Source organism: the organism of the source record quoted next, unplaced genomic scaffold, assembly GCF_019419815.1.
Source record: "Pyrus x bretschneideri cultivar Hongxiangsu unplaced genomic scaffold, Pyrus_bretschneideri_v1 Contig21, whole genome shotgun sequence".
Lineage (NCBI taxonomy): Eukaryota > Viridiplantae > Streptophyta > Magnoliopsida > Rosales > Rosaceae > Pyrus > Pyrus x bretschneideri.
The window spans coordinates 314,022-332,387 of NW_025999513.1; the positions used below are offsets into that span (position 1 = coordinate 314,022).

Below are 18,366 nucleotides of genomic sequence, written 5' to 3' on the forward strand. Positions count from 1 at the left end.
ATTTGTAATTAGGTGGTTCAGAATCTTCATATTCTTTTGTTGATCAATTTCCACCCTTAATTTTGCTTACCACTTAGAACCCACTTTCCTAGAATGCAAGAGCCACTTCCATTGGAAATTATTCCAGTTTCATTTTCTGTTTGTGAGTCGTTGTAGATTTGCCAATGGAGTCTCGACTCTTGACGGATAAAACAATGGTCTTGTAAATTTGCTCGTAAAGCTCCAGTATTTTCATCAGCTCAGGTGTTTTCAACATCCAACACATTTTCCTTGTTATTTGCCTTTACCGGTAGTGTTGTTCGTGGCTTTGTTCTGTCCCAGCAACAATCTGAAAACAAATCAACAAAAAATGCATTAATATCGTACTAAAAATTTGATACTTTAGGTCTTCAAGTGAAAAAAAAATGATTAAATAACTACAATATTTCCCCAAGTAAACAAAATTATCAATTATAAACATTGAACACTAACTATTTCTCGAATTGGATAGGAGTACCGATACTATTTCTTAAATAGAACACTAGTACTATTATTATTTCTTAAACTGAACACTGGCACTATCATTATTTCTTAAACTGAAACTCACTATTTCTTAAACTGAGCACTAGTACTATCATTATTTCTTAAACTGAACATTCACTATTTCGTAAACTGAACACGAGTATTATCACTATTTCTTAAATTGAATACTCACTATTTTGTATACTAAACACGGGTATTATCATTATCTCTTGAACTTAACACTAATATTATTACTATTTCTTAAACTGAATAATGAGTATTTCTATGTTGAACACTAATTATTTTTAGAATTGAACACAGCTACTATCACTATTCTTAAACTCAACACTGACTATTTTTAGAACTGAAAACTGAATATTTATTAAATTGAAAACTTGTATTATCATTATTTCTTAAGCTAAATACTAACTATTTTTCGAATTGAACAAGAGGTACTATCGTTATTTCTTAAACTGAGTACTGAAGTTATCACTAATTTTTAAACCAAACACTATTTCTAGAATTGAACATGTGTATTGTCACTATTTCTTAACTGAACACTGCTATTATCACTATTTCTTAAACTGAAAATGGGTATTATCACTATTTCTGAAACTGAATACTAATACTATCATTATTTTTAAAACTGAATATTAGTACTATCACTATTTCTTAAACCGAACACTGACTATTTTTAGAACTTATCACTGATGATACTACACTATTTCTGCAACTAAACATTGACATTACCACTATTTTTACAATTGAACACTGCCACTATTTTAAAACTAAGTACTAACACCATTTGTAGAACCAAATTTGAAAGTATCAATTTTGAAGAAGCACGGAAAGAAAGCGCATGAGGAGAGGATTAATCTTTTCTTTTGGTTGGAGAACTAAAATTTCGTAAATAGTGTTAAAAAAAAAAAAAAAAACTTAATACTCTATATAATTATATGCAACAAAATAACTTAAAAGTGACGCTTTGATAAAAGAAGGGACATTATCTGTTTGTACACCAACATAAAGGTGTCGTTTGGTATGGATGGGACAACAGACCGGAACGATCGAAGCAAAAACATGGAACAAGGAGGAAAAGAGGTTATTATTTTGTGTTCCCGATGTGGACGAGTGTCAGGGGGTAAGTGAACAAAAATCACCAAAATCGCCTGTGGAAACTGTTATCTATTTAGCAAACGTGGAGAAACGCTACACTTGTTCTCCGTCCCACATACCAAACGTACCAAAGTGTGCGATTGTAACTACACCAATTTTCAGAAAGAAAATGCCTCTAAATCTCATCTTATGCAATATAGTTCTACATAGTATGTATGGATCTAATCCATTTATAAGTAGTAAAAGGCCAGTTAGTAATTAATTAAACTCCCTTGCTTTTGGGTTTGCATATATTAATTAATCCCTTGAGCACTCATCATCTTATGTGCAAATCCAAAGATATATCTTCATCAACGAGTTCAAAAAAAAACAAATTACTTTGCTTTCAAACAATTAGGCGTTCGCCTAATCAACACGGGATGAGATGATGTCTGCTATTCTGCACACTTGTGGTTTAATCAAGACTTGGATCCACAAAAATAAGCAATAACAAAGTCATCAACAACGTGATTTGAACATAAAACAGTTTGATTTCGGAAAACTCACCTCCAACAGCAGTAAATGGTGGATGAGACGCCAGAAGGCTACTTTTTGGCAGCCCGAGAAGAAGACACAGTTTCACACGAGGAGGCTACGCATTGGCAGAGCCACAGAACCAAAAGCCCTTCTCTCTCTTCGTCTAGAGCGAAACAGAGTAAATAAACGGGCTAAAGCTCCAACTAGGGGCAAAATTGGAAAACCGTCTAGTTATTTTGCTTGGACCAATTTTATTGGGCTAGTTGAATATTGAGTTTTATCCTAACTATTAAATAAAGTTATTTGATGGTTTTTTGTTTAAATTTAATGTTTTGAAACCTTTTTCATTTTTTTTTAAAATTTTATAGGTTAGAAGTCGGTTCAAACTCATCGATGATTAATCTAATATCTAATGTAACCAAATTTATTATTTAACAAATAAAAAAATATAGATGGCTCTATATGCACCCAGGTCCCAGCCGTCTGATCAGTGCTGTGCACCCAAATACTTAACACAAAGGAAGCAACTACCAAACCATGGTTCTCTGAGATGGGTCCCCACCTCCCTTTTAGATGGGATTACCTTGAAGCTTCTGTCACATATTCTAATACGTAATGTACTCCATATTTAACTGTTTTATGGCATGTTTATGTAATTGTAATAGGAATCAAAACGGGAAATTGAGTTCCAATTATAAGATACTATAATGTTTATTGAACTATTGGAAAATCAAAAGGTTGGTGGGATCTACATGAATTTTGGAATCCAACTCCAAATTTTAGAGGAATTGAATTGTTAATATCCCATCCTGAAATTTGTTTATTTATTTAATTTACATTTTGGAAAAAAAAGCGATTTCAATGGCTTTTTGGTCATATTTTAAATTTCGCTTTAGTGTTTGGAGGTAGGTTTGGAATAGATGGATAGAATTCGAACCTATGAACATTTAGGCAAAACCTATTTGCGAATTGGAATTGAAACGAAAAAGTTAGTGGAGTTATAAGTGAGGAGCATTTTGGACTTTTAGACTTACTATAAATAACAAGTTTCCAAAACAGAATTTGCCAAAATTAGACATTCCATTTCTGGAAACTGAACCCAGACAGCCTAAAACCCCACCGACCCAGAACCCAGCCCATCGATCCACCAACCCGCGCGATCTTCATGTCTTCCGACGCAAATTCTAGCCAACTTAGAATGAACATGACCGTGCTACCCCCACCTTCTTGAAACTCGTACTTCCCTTTACAAAATCCACCAAAGTACCATCCCATTGACCATTGTACGTGGCGGTTCTATGCCACGAAACCAACATGTTTTAGAGACTCTTTTCCATTTTTTGGCGAATCCGCAAAGCAGCGACCAATGCCATCCCATGATTAAAACCAAACCAACCCCGACGTCGTTGGACCACCGTAGGCGAAGAATCGACGTCGTAGAGTTTTGGATACTTATCGCCTTTATCAACAAAATTGACCGTCTTTCGTTCATTTTTAGACTTTGTCGCATGTATAAAAGTTTGTTCCACTTGTTGAGCTCTGCATGCGTATAAAATTGGTGTCCTTTGGAGGTAGATGAAAAAATGGGTGTCATTCTTATTAAGTTTTCTATCGGAGCATTGTTGGCTCATCGAGACATATGATGTCTCGGTGACGTGCACATCGTTTTGCATGACGACTCAATTGTGTTGATTCTAGAAGTGTGTTGGATCTAGGTAAGTTGATTTTAAGATTATGTGATAAGTATTTGCATATGAAATTCTCTTGTTATATTCTTTGTGTGCATAGCATGGATTTACAAATGGTTATTACCCAGTCATCAATATGCTTTATAAAATGTATATGTATGTATATTTGAAATGTTTGTGAACTTAGAGGGCTAGTAGAGGACTAATACCTTGTACACTTCCTTTCTCGTTTCATGTGTAGATATTAAATCCCTAGTATGTTACCTTTCTTTATGATTCCATGAGTGGTTTTGAAATCTTGCTTTCTTTCTTCAATAGGTTCCATGAGTGGTTCTGGAATGCTACATTTGTCATGGTCCATGACTGATTATGGGACCTACATCCTGTCGGATTTCATGAGAGGTTTAGGAACCATGTGTATAGTTTATATTCGGTTCCATGAGAGGTTCTGGAACCCTATTTTGTGTATCCTTTGTTGTTCGATTCCATAAGAGGTTCTGGAACACGAAACTTGATGATGTTGTTATAGCCCTATGATTTTAGTAAATGTATGAAACTGATGATTGGATGCATGTGTGGAGTCAAACGAGATTTATGAGTGAGGATATATATATAGGATTGCAAACTATTGATTTTAAGTCACATATATGGTTTGTCACTCACACGACCTTCGTAGCTTATCCGGATTTTGCTTTGCTCGGTGCTCCCTTCCCACGACGTATGATCGCATTGGAAAGTAACAGGTAAAGGTTAGAGAAAAGGTTTCAGGGGGTATAGCTGACATGTGTAGTGCATTCAAAAGTAGGTTTGTTCCCTTTGTTCTAATTTCGTTTTCGCTGAATATCTGATGTATATTATGTATGAATTCCATCTGACTCTATGTATTTGTTTGGACCCAAATTTACGCTATCGGCCTGAGCAATCGAGACCGTAGAATGAGTAAAATTCTGAGCCATTGGATTGGAAGAAGGTTGAGATAATTGATTAATAATTTGTCTAGATAATATTATGATTTTAATAATCACAATATTATCTGGGGAATTATTAAGAAAATTATTTCTAAAAATGTGGAGATAATTGAGGAGTCCAAAAGATTAAATGCTACCGGATTAGAAGATCAAAGGTGGCTTCAATGTCGTGCGGCTATGCATTTTCAAAAAAGGTGTTTTGGATTTGTGCATGTGGTTGGAAGAAAAGGATGTGGCATGCATGGTTGCACGGGCAAATAGGTGGTGATAGGCTTTGGCCTATCATGAGATAAGGAAATGGCCACGTGGAATGCATCCAGAGGATAAGGAAGGAAAAACATGGGCTTTTTGAAAAATGGTGATAATACCGAAGCAAATTTAGGAGATGATGGCTTTCAGTCAGTTTGAATTGAAATCAAATTCTACTAGTGAAGCCGCACCATGCATTTGCTTCTATAAATACAAGGCTGCGAACACCATTCAGAGGACCTCCAATTAAACACACAACTGCCCTGCGCAAAATTTCTCAAACATCTTGAGATTTTTTATTTTCTTTTTTCCGCCGACACATCTTCAGTTTGGATAAACAGCACTGTGAAGGCAACCGGCGAACATCTTCAGTTTGGATAAACAGCACTGTTGCCGTAGAATCAGCCGTTCCCGAAGCACCTTCAGTTTGGATAAACAGCACTGCGTCGAGGTCGACTGGTTATCTATCCAAGTCTCGGTCGAGAAGGATTTTCAAATCCTTATTGGCAGAGGTCATCTCATTAGCCTTCTCGGCGAAGTGAGGTGTTACCAGGTTACTACATTCGGCACCTTGGGAGCCGAATTTGATATTGAACTTCGTAGAACTAGCAGCCTTGTCTTCAGGCTCGAGAATCCAAAGGCCGAGATTTGTTCCTTCCTCGGCCGCAGTCGCAAGATAAAGAAGTCAACAACGCGCTCAACGCAACATCAACAAATTTTACTCCTCGGCCGAGCTCGGCCGACGAGTTGGCACGCCCCGCATTCAACCGAAGGACGTAGTTAGCTTATTAGTTACTCGGCCTGCGCGCCACGTAGGTTCTGTAATTTTTGTAGTCAACATTTTGGCACGCCCGGTGGGACCCAGTGCTAGAACTACGAAGTTCATATGATATATCAAGATTCCAATCTGGCTCAACGTAGCCGATTGTACGAGCGCCTAGAGGAATTGAAAAAACACAATGAAGAACGAAAGAGATCTTTGGAAGTGGAAAAAGTTCTTCGTGGCCATAAAGAATTGCAAAAGTCATTCGCTTACATGTTGAGAATAAAAGCTCATGTTACCCTGCAAGAGCAATGGGTAAATGAAGACAGGGATCGATTTAATGCCTGGCTAGATGGAAAATATTTTCCTTACGTTTTCGACTACAAATCAATTCCATTTGAGGAATGGTTGGTTGAAAAGACTGGGGGGCAATTTTCCGCTTCGGCCGTAATCAGACATCGGCCTAAGAAAATTGTTAATTTGGTCGAGGAACAAAGGCCACCTATCTTTTCGGCCGAGACTAAAAGTGTGGTAGGCCTAGAAGAAAATGTTCAAGTTTCTGAGCCAAAAATTGACTCAGAAAATGATTCTTTAGAGGAGTGTTCCAATGACGACCAATACCGATACACGACTTCAGACCATAAAACCACATCAATTGATATGGTAATTGGACACATGGTTTTAGATGCCGAAACTACGCCAATCAATATGATTATTGGTGATAAAGCCGATAGGGAGAAATCCCATTCGGCTAAGTTGTTCGAGTTGAAAGCCGAAATTGGCGAAATTGTTATGCCTGGGGAGCATAATAATTGTCCAACACATTTGGCGGCCGATGGTAAAAAATATTTCACCAAGTCAAAAATATTTGGAGAAAATTCTTTATTCGGCCTAGAGCAAAATCAATTTGAGAATTTTGATATTAAAAGATCTCAGCTTGGAATAAAACATCGTTGGCCTCCTCCTGATTATGGTTCGGCCACTTTTATTTCCATTTGCTAAATTATTTTCTTAACCATTCGGCCTCTCGGCCGATACTTAAGAAAATCAGGGGGGCAACAGGCATTAAGCCCTTGTAGAAAGCTAACCAATGACCACCATGTTTATTAGACACATAATAAGTGGTATGCTCGGCAAATGTCCTTGGTTTTTTAAAAAAAAATATATTTTTGCAGAAGGCCACCTGTGCTAAGTGGTAGGCCTTCACGTGGTTGGATATTTCCAAAAAAAAAAAAAAAAAAAAAAAAAAAAAAAAAGAGACAACTCTCGGCTGTCTAAGCCGAGGCCAAGAAAATCAAGAAGATGCTGATCATTCGGCCTTTCGGCCAATACTTTAAATGGGGATCGGTCGAAGAACTTCCAAATGACTTCGGCCTGCTTCCACCAAGCCTTGGTCGAGAAATATATATATATATATATATATATATATATATATATATATATAAAAGAGGTGATAGAAATATGCATGCCCGACAACATCATTCCAAGGCCAATGGGCCAAGTTTTGATTTTGTTTTTTGTGGTTTTGGATTCATATATATGTGATGATGGTCTTCGGCCACTTTAAGACCTCGGCCGACAATGAAGTTCCTCGGCCACGAAACGTATCTAGCTAATGTTCCTCGACCACTTTTATTAGTTATATATAATTAGTTATGTATATATAGGCAGGCCGAGCTCCAGGAATGGTTTTCATCGTCTTCGACCCTAGTTCTACTCGGTCTCGCCCCCACTTTATCCTCGGCCCACTTTACAAAACTATATGGCCGAATATATAAAAAAAATATATATATATATATATATATATATGTTTTGGCCGAATGGTTTGTGTTCGCAGTTCCAAGACACGAATAGTGAGATGCTCATTCGGTTAATAAAAGGAGGCCGTTGAGACTGGCATGGAGCCCATTGGTGGAAAACATATGAATTTCCTCAAAGCCGAGTGATGGTGGTTTTGATGATGTGACTTTAACCCAATGCTTCTTGAACTCGGCTCATTTCTCTCGGCCCCATATGGTTTAGCCACTTTTACAAGTCACTAACATATATATACACGAACACACATGCCGAGCTCGGCGAGATGATGCTCGGCACAGGTTTGTTTTATGTGTGTGTGTGTTTGTGTGTATGTGTGTGTCTATATATATGTATATATATATATATATATATGCTAAAGGCATGGCAGACAAATCATATCAGGCAATCAACTACCCCTATATATATATATATATATATATAAATTCCGAGTTAGATGAGAAGCGGTGGCCCATTTGGTGAAACATAATGAATTTCCGTAAGGCCGAATGATGGTTATTCGGTGGTGGTTTTGATAATATTACATGGGTGTTATTGCCAAAAAGCAAAGTTTCTTTTTCAGTGACACGATGAGATTTTGTTGGCTACGAACAATTAATTTCCTTGACCATTCGGCTTATGAGCCGAAGCTCAAGGAAACTGGGGGGCAATGTTTGGACCCAAATTTACGCTATCGGCCTGAGCAATCGAGACCGTAGAATGAGTAAAATTCTGAGCCATTGGATTGGAAGAAGGTTGAGATAATTGATTAATAATTTGTCTAGATAATATTATGATTTTAATAATCACAATATTATCTGGGGAATTATTAAGAAAATTATTTCTAAAAATGTGGAGATAATTGAGGAGTCCAAAAGATTAAATGCTACCGGATTAGAAGATCAAAGGTGGCTTCAATGTCGTGCGACTATGCATTTTCAAAAAAGGTGTTTTGGATTTGTGCATGTGGTTGGAAGAAAAGGATGTGGCATGCATGGTTGCACGGGCAAATAGGTGGTGATAGGCTTTGGCCTATCATGAGATAAGGAAATGGCCACGTGGAATGCATCCAGAGGATAAGGAAGGAAAAACATGGGCTTTTTGAAAAATGGTGATAATACCGAAGCAAATTTAGGAGATGATGGCTTTCAGTCAGTTTGAATTGAAATCAAATTCTACTAGTGAAGCCGCACCATGCATTTGCTTCTATAAATACAAGGCTGCGAACACCATTCAGAGGACCTCCAATTAAACACACAACTGCCCTGCGCAAAATTTCTCAAACATCTTGAGATTTTTTATTTTCTTTTTTCCGCCGACACATCTTCAGTTTGGATAAACAGCACTGTGAAGGCAACCGGCGAACATCTTCAGTTTGGATAAACAGCACTGTTGCCGTAGAATCAGCCGTTCCCGAAGCACCTTCAGTTTGGATAAACAGCACTGCGTCGAGGTCGACTGGTTATCTATCCAAGTCTCGGTCGAGAAGGATTTTCAAATCCTTATTGGCAGAGGTCATCTCATTAGCCTTCTCGGCGAAGTGAGGTGTTACCAGGTTACTACATTCGGCACCTTGGGAGCCGAATTTGATATTGAACTTCGTAGAACTAGCAGCCTTGTCTTCAGGCTCGAGAATCCAAAGGCCGAGATTTGTTCCTTCCTCGGCCGCAGTCGCAAGATAAAGAAGTCAACAACGCGCTCAACGCAACATCAACAAATTTTACTCCTCGGCCGAGCTCGGCCGACGAGTTGGCACGCCCCGCATTCAACCGAAGGACGTAGTTAGCTTATTAGTTACTCGGCCTGCGCGCCACGTAGGTTCTGTAATTTTTAGAGTTAACATTTTGGCACGCCCAGTGGTTACTCGGCTGTCTAAGCCGAGGCCAAGAAAATCAAGAGGATGCTGACCATTCGGCCTTTCGGCCAATACTTTAAATGGGGATCGGTCGAAGAACTTCCAAATGACTTCGGCCTGCTTCCATCAAGCCTTGGTCGAGAAATATATATATATATATATATTTATATATATATAAAAGAGGTGAAGAATAATGGTGACTCAGTCAAAGAATGTAGTACTGGTGCTCGGCTATAGCAGTTTAGTAGTTCCATTCGGCCTATACACACATTTGGGACATTTAGTCACTTGATTGAGACAAGAGGAGGAAAAGTGTCAGGCAGTCCACTTATTAATGAAGACCAGGTTGGGACCCCATAATGAGGTTCGAGATATAGAAAATGACCCACTTTTGGTGGCCATTCGGTGTATGCAAGCTACATCCTTTCTTGGTAGTAGAATGTGATAGAAATGCATGGCCGACAATTCATTTCAAACCTTGGTTTTAACGTCATTGGAAAAAACAAAAGTTTTTTTTTAGGGCCGAGCTCGGCCAACTCGTCGGCCCACTTTACAAAACTATATGGCCGAATAAAAGAAAGTTTGGCCGAATACAATGGGATATATATATATATATATATAGTTTCTACACCCAATTCTTTTTGGCCTCGGCCTCGGCCCACTTTACAAAATTATATGGCCGAATACAATTCTTTGGCCGAATAAACGAAAGTTTGGCCGAATACAATGGGACATATATATATATATATATATATATATGTATGTATGTATATGTATATGCCATTTAATGTTCAGCAGAGGTAGGGGCATTTTAAGTATTCTATTTGGTAGAATTATGAAGTGCTGTTACGCTTAGTTTCCTTAACCATTCGGCTTATGGGCCGAAGCTCGAGGAAACTGGGGGGCAATGTTTGGACCCAATTTTACATTATAGGCCCGAGTAATCTAGACCGTTGAATGAGCATAGCTCTCAACCGTTGGATGGCAGAATTGTTAAGATAATTGAAGGATATATTGTGGTTTTAATCATGATATTATCTTTATATTTCCTTGAAAAAGATGAGGTGCAGATTATATCTTCAACTTGAAAGTAAGCAGTACAGTTCAATTCGATTGGGGATTCTTAGCATTTAGACGTATGCTTGGAGTCGGTTAACCATGCGTGAAGGTTATCTTTTTGTTAATGGTGATGTCTGATGGTCACAAAAAGATAATGGTGCGGCATATTCCGAGTTGGGATGATTATTAGCACATAATTTTATGCTAATAATTAGCATATTCTTCAGGGCAAGCACGGCATGGGCTAAGGTGCTTAAATTTTGATGATGCATGCACTTGGATGCAAACATGGGCCTTAACATTGCATGGTTCCTCAGGAAGATGTTATAGAAAGAGTTTCATGTGCATGCAAATTGGTCTGATTCCATCAAAATAGCCAACGAGGATGGGTCACTGTTAAACGGCTAAATGGGATGGTTATCAAGAGTTTTTATTTGTATTAAGTACTTATCTTCGAGAGATTCAAATTGTGGCCAGCTACGGATGTTCCACGGGAAACACATATAGAACCACGTACTCGTCCTTATAAATACAAGACATTGTGCAACATTAGGGGAGACCTCCAATTAAACACACAACTGCCCTGCGCAAAATTTCTCAAACATCTTGAGATTTTTTATTTTCTTTTTTCCGCCGACACATCTTCAGTTTGGATAAACAGCACTGTGAAGGCAACCGGCGAACATCTTCAGTTTGGATAAACAGCACTGTTGCCGTAGAATCAGCCGTTCCCGAAGCACCTTCAGTTTGGATAAACAGCACTGCGTCGAGGTCGACTGGTTATCTATCCAAGTCTCGGTCGAGAAGGATTTTCAAATCCTTATTGGCAGAGGTCATCTCATTAGCCTTCTCGGCGAAGTGAGGTGTTACCAGGTTACTACATTCGGCACCTTGGGAGCCGAATTTGATATTGAACTTCGTAGAACTAGCAGCCTTGTCTTCAGGCTCGAGAATCCAAAGGCCGAGATTTGTTCCTTCCTCGGCCGCAGTCGCAAGATAAAGAAGTCAACAACGCGCTCAACGCAACATCAACAAATTTTACTCCTCGGCCGAGCTCGGCCGACGAGTTGGCACGCCCCGCATTCAACCGAAGGACGTAGTTAGCTTATTAGTTACTCGGCCTGCGCGCCACGTAGGTTCTGTAATTTTTGTAGTCAACAATATTATAGTACCGCTAGTTTCAACTGCCACGCACTATTCTACGGCGCTAGGCGGTTGGTCACCGTCCCGATTAATGCCTATGCGTTTGAAAATTAAAAAATGGCCCATAGACCTACTGAGGCACCCGCCCAGACTTGCCTAGGCATCAACTCACTTAGGCAGAAAGTTGATAACTTTCATTTGCATTTTATTTTTTTTCAATAAATTATAAGAGTCTTGCTGAATACTTAAATGAGCATACATTATATGTTTGTTCCCTATGTTTTCATTATGTTCCAATACTTCATAATATACGTGTCATTCTATTTTGTAGTTTATGATGAAATTATATATATTTTAAGTATAAACATACACTTATTTTCATGAAATATAATGGATTTAGTTAAATCCGCCTAGTCCGCCTAGGTGCCCACCTAGACCCTGCCTAGCCGCCTAGGTGTTAGGCCCCAGCTCGCCGCCCGACTAGCGTCTAGTGTTTTTTAGAACCTTGCTGCCTCGTGTTGATCCTTAACATATCTTAGGATCAAGGCGTGACATGAGTTCCCTACATCTATGTGGGAATTGAATTCTGGGTTGCTGGGGAAATCTAGAATAGATTCTTCCTCCCCATTATCCCCTCACTTATTTCTAAAATTTCAAAATTACCATTTGCATTAACCCAACACCACCAACTGGCTAGTTTAATATGAAATTTAACAATAATTAAAATAAAATAATAAATTAATTTTTGTGTGTTTAGTATTTGGTGAATAAAGGCATTTAACATTTTTTTTCTATTAATTAGTATATAAAATTTAACCAAAAAATTAGTATATAAAATAATTTATTTCAACCAAGGGTATTTTAGTAATTATATTGATTTCCATTCTGATTCAGGTGAATTAGTAAACAGTTTATATAAAATCTATACCCATTATATTCCAATTCCAGAAGGTTTTACTAAACAACTCCAACAAAATCGAATTTTGACTCATCTCTATTCCAACTCCTTATCAATTTCATTTCTCCTCAATTCAATTCCTTCTATTTGATTATAGATTAGTAAACGAGCCGTGAAAGTAATTATAAGTGTACAGTACATGAGTGTGAGAATCAACACGCTACAATTAATTGTCAATATGTCGAGTATCTTAAAGTATTATGTTTGAAGATTTTGCGTTATATTATCTATATTCAGTACATCACTTGAAACAATTTAAGCTCACTTGAGCTTTAAAGATGTTGGAACTCACATGGCACGCCAACAGCTTGAGCTTGAAAAAATGTTGAGAAATGCTAAGGAGACTTTCAAAAGATGAGACTTTCTATATAATCTCTATCATCTCGTAGTTTAACATCAATTGCCCTGCTAACATGATAAAACATTATGCAAAAAAACATGTGACAGAGAATCTAGGAGAGTCCCACTTTTTTTTATGGGCAAAATAAAACTTTAAATTAAGATAAAGAGAAACCCGGGGACACCCAAGGCCTCAACAGTCAAACAACAAAGCATTTGAAGCTTGTTTAGGAATACAACCGTCCCAAATGAAAAGGTTTTTGCAGTGATGTCCAATGGCATCTGCAGTAAAATTTGCTTCTCTAAAAATGCGGTTCCACGGGATTAGATCAAATGAGGTGGAGAGCCATCTCATATCTTCCAGAATGGCATGAATTCTCCAAGGAACAACACATTTCCCTGCAACAATCCCCTTCAACGATGATCTTCCTGAGCCCACAAATTTTGCAAGATGCAGGGTATCCCTCAAAGCCAATGCCTCAGCAGTGGTAATTTGGAAGTCTGCATTTCTTTCCATGAATGTTGGACGCGGTGAGCAATTGGTTGGATTGCGCATAGAATTTCCCATCGTATATTCGATTTGAGCAGGATTTTTTTTGTTTTTTTTTTGGACCGTTGAAATTTGCAATCGTAGGGTCAAAATTTATGAAGCTTCCAGTTCCATCCATTGTGCGTTGAATAATTTACTAGAAGACAGTACAAACGCGCGCACTCATGCTAGCCACGAATCCAATGGCGTTGTCTCAAAACAAACAAATATAAACTCTCAAAAAAGCCAAGACCTTTCCTTTCTAGTTTCTAGCGATGGCCATGGCTTCTCTGAGCTCTCTCCCTCACTCTCTACATTCCTCGCCTTCTACTTCTTCTGCAAACCATGTTATTCCAAGCAAACCACCCTGCCCAAAACGCCTCCGTTTTCGTTCGTCAAATCGCCGTCACACCAAAAGCTTTGCTCTGAGAGCAGCTGTGGACGAGGTTTCTGTTCTCGAACCGCCGCCGTCTTCCGGAAGCAAAACCACGCCCAACCCTGAACTTGTAGCGTCTTTAAAGCTCAAGCTATTGGTATGTTCTCAAGCTATTGGGCATTTTTCTTTAGCTTGCTCAATTTTTTTTTTTTACAGTTATGGATTTGATTGCATTTGGTACAGTAATTTTATTCTATTTTGGAATTTGGAGGCAAATCTAGTAGTTGGTAACTTGGTGGTGAAATCATTGTGCTTTTGTGTAACTGTTATCGGTATCTCATTACAAATTCTCTGCAGCATGCTGTTATGTTGAAACATCCACATCGATCGCATCTATGTGAAAAGAAGTGTTTAAATATCCTAACTGCACTCCAACTAATACCGAGGCCTTTTGTGATAAAACCCCACACCTGACGGATTGTGCAGGTGCCGGGTGGTAATTACCAAGGGGACAATATCAGTGTTGTTGGAAGTGGTGTCCTTCAACACAAGGATATCTCTATTTGGTGTTGTTGGGTTCCTTTGTACTTCCCTATGATTATATGAGTTTTTCGCTTTGTGTCGAGTATTGGTTTTATGATCAGAGGACAACAGCAATCATGTTTGTGCTTAACAATTGTGAGTGAAATATTTTGTAATGAGTATATGAAGGCTGATATTACTAGTATAGGATTTCAATAGAGGCTCTTGAAAAGCCTTTTTAAATTTTTGGTCACCTATGTTTGTAATTCAGTTTATTAACTCTTCTTAGAAAGTTGATTTCGCAACAAGGTTCTTGATATACGGATTCATCAGTAATTTCCTATCTGTGGAGCAAAATCAAATCATGTCCTCCAATTTACATCTCTTTTATATCACAGCTTCATCTTTAAAGTATGGCTTTAACTGTTGTCACATAAAATGGCAATGTGCACATGCGCGCTTGCGAATGTGAATTTAACTGTTCGTGCTTTCTACCATCGTTTTTTCAATTTGTGTCTAATCCGATGCAGAGTGCTGTTTCTGGGCTAAACAGAGGTCTTGCAGCATCGGGAGAGGATCTACAAAAGGCAGAAGCTGCTGCCAAGGAGATTGAAGCTGCTGGAGGTCCAGTGGATATCTCAACTGATCTTGATAAACTGCAAGGGAGATGGAAATTGATATATAGCAGTGCATTTTCTTCTCGTACTCTAGGTGGGAGCCGTCCTGGACCTCCCACCGGAAGGCTACTCCCAATTACCTTAGGCCAGGTACTCATCTACTATATTCCTGGACGCCATTGATATACTTTCACCCATTTGCATGTTTGCTAACTATGAACAGCAATTGAAATATTACACAATATATGAACACCAAATGACTTTACCTGATCCTTTTTAGAAACTCAAATGCCCCAAAGCGCAGAAAGTCTTTTAAGTTTTTAACCATTGAGTCTGCAAAACCATTGCAGATTGCATCATTAGTTTGAATTTCCTTCACCATAGCTTTAGGAAGTTGATCATTTGTACTCTTTATTAGTGTGGATCTTTTTCCGTTTACCTCCTTCCCATATCCTGTTCGCAGTGCCCAGCGAGTATGAAAACTTTTTCTTTGGTAAGGAAGAAACCTTGCAGGATAGAAAGCCATAGACTAATACAGAAACTTCACTCGGAAAAATACAGAGGCTCTACTCTCAGTAAACCATATTGTATAAATGTGCGGAGGATTTCGTGAGGAATCCGTTTGAACCTGTCTTTCTTTTGTAGTTAAACTGTCCATCGTAGCTAACGAAGTTCTGAAGTAAAACTTTGGAATAGTTCGTTTGAAATACATTAAATTTGTTCGACCTCAACTTGGGCCTAGGATTTCAAATAGCAGCAGCATATGTCTATGTATCCCTTGACAATACGCGTGCCCGCACGCACAACATACGAACAGTTGGAAGGGGGAACGTTTAAGATCTGCTATGTGAAGGTGTAGTAGATCATCTGGAACTTAAATTAACAGTTTTATGAATTAAGTAAACTCAGATAAACAACCTACGTTGTTAGAGTTTAACTGGTTAAGATCTTCTGTCTGACCCTATGTTGTTTAGTCCTTGTCATTGTCTTACATCATACCAAAATTTACCATGTATTGAATATTCGTTATTCGTTGATGATTTTGCTGCTCCGAAAGTAACATATGTTATGCAAATAGGTATTTCAACGGATTGACATCTTCAGCAAAGACTTTGATAACATAGTGGAGCTTGAACTAGGTGCTCCATGGCCCCTGCCGCCCATTGAAGCAACTGCCACTTTGGCCCACAAATTTGAACTCATAGGTACTTATGAACTCTCTTATTTGGTGTATTTTGGTTTACGTAGCAACTTATGAATGTGACATAAACCAACGAATGACCTTTTAATAATTACAGGATCTTCCAGGGTTAAGATCATTTTTGAGAAAACTACTGTGAAGACTACTGGAAACTTATCGCAGCTTCCTCCATTAGAGTTACCTAAGTTACCAGAAGGACTACGACCTCCGTCTAACCCAGGAAGTGGTGAATTTGACGTAACCTACCTTGATGCTGATATCCGCATCACCAGAGGAGATAGAGACGAGCTGAGGGTTTTTGTTGTTTCATAGTTTTCCTCGCGTCTTCTTGGTGTCGTTTGATCATATGTTGTTACTTCCAATTGTTGTATGCATGAACCGGTGGATGGAGGTTCCGGGAAATGTTCAACGAGGAACAACACTGTTTACGTGTAAATTTTGTAATCGATAAAGTGAATCGTCTTTGTCACTTGGATTGTATCTGCATTGCCCTTTCAAGTGATATCTACAGGAGTTTATAGGCACACTGGCATTCAGCAGTTTTGCTGCTGGTTTATCCAAATTTTGATGGTTGTGGCCCTTGTGGGGTGTTAGATAGGAGTTTTAGCTGAATCTTGACATGTTTAACACAACAAATAAAGACATTACTTTTATCAACATTTGAGGGGAGTATTGAATTGTGTTCTGTAGATGTGGTTGTTAAATTAGGCAACATTTTAAAGTGCATTGCTATTTTATTGAATTTTCTGCATTTGCGATTGAGGGTAATCAAAGTACAAAAACAAGATGCAGAGCTAGAAAGGCCAAAAATTAAAAGGGTGGTTGAATTTGTGTGTGACACTGGACAACAAGTGTATTTAGAGTTAATTAATACTTTTTTGGATAAATGATTAGATTAGTTACACTAAATTTATCTAACTTTCAATGAGGGGGAATAATTTTGAACCCAAGAAACAATGAGTTGAAGACAACTTGTCTCTTGGTTGAAATGCAAAATTAAACCTTTGAAATAAATGCATTTGGCTGAGTAGAAAACCTCAAGTTATGCTGTCACTCCCTTTTTATTTGGGGCTAGTTTGAGGTGGTTGTGTGTGTGTGTGTGTTTTTTTTTTTTTTTTATTTATTTATTTTTTTTTAAATTGTTTGGTGTGAGAATAAATAACTGTGAAAAAAGCAAATAAATGTTTGGTAAACTATAGTGTTAAAAGTGTTTTTAGCAAAAGAAAGATGGGGTAGAATTGTCAATATGAAAGTTTCACTAATTGATATTGTTCATCTGCCTCCAATGAAAAAAATGTTTTAAAGCTTATTCTACTTTCTACTGTTTTGAATCATGATTTCGGAAAAAGGAACTTTTTTTTTTCTTTTTTTTTTTTCATTTACCAAATATATATAAGACCTCAACTTTTCTAAGAAGTTGGCTTTAAAAGAATTTAGTCAATTTCAAACCAACCCTTAATGCCTTGAGAAAGATATGCACCTCTAAGACCAACTCCAATGGTTGGGCTAAAAGCCAAATTTTTTAGCCCAAAAAATTTAGCTTTTAGCCCAGAAATAGCTTTTCTATTCCAACCATTCTGAGCTAAAATTTTAGCCTGGAATTATTAAAGAATGAACTTAGGCTATTTTTTTTCTTAAATTAAATTAAATATATATATATATATATATATTATCGTAAATTAATTTTATAAACATTTTAATCTAAAAATATTTAAATTCCGATAAATATTGAAAAATCACTAAATTTTTCACAAAGTAAGCCTTCAACTTTCACCAATCTTTCAACCCTGGGCTAACTTTCAATTCACTAACCGTTTAACACCAAATTTTCTACATCAACGTGTGGAATAATAAGTACAATAGTTATTAAAGGCATCTAGATTAATAGAAACAATAATTAATAAGACATAAATTTAATAAAGTACATAAACCACATAAACTTAATACAACGGATAATTCATAAACCACATAATTAATAAACTACATAAACTTAATACAAACGATAATTAATAAACTTAATTAATAAAGCACATAATTCATACACTACATAAACTTAATAATCATATCCACCATCTTCACTTGGTGATGGACTTCTTACAGGACTTGGGATATAGGGTTCAGAGGATTCATCATCTTGAAACATACTCCTTTGGGCAGACTTTCACACAATTT

The 18,366-nt window shown here is 37.6% G+C and overlaps 1 protein-coding gene across 1 annotated transcript; it reads left to right on the forward strand.

Annotated features, from left to right (window-relative positions):
- Nucleotides 1–5,924: 5,924 nt before the first annotated feature.
- LOC103948691 lies at nt 5,925–16,853 on the forward strand. Its single transcript, XM_048584228.1, is given in 5 exon segments — nt 5,925–6,639; nt 13,725–14,011; nt 14,907–15,143; nt 16,072–16,198; nt 16,292–16,853. Coding segments are annotated over 5 exon segments (1,581 nt in total). The 3' UTR covers nt 16,507–16,853.
- Nucleotides 16,854–18,366: the final 1,513 nt, after the last annotated feature.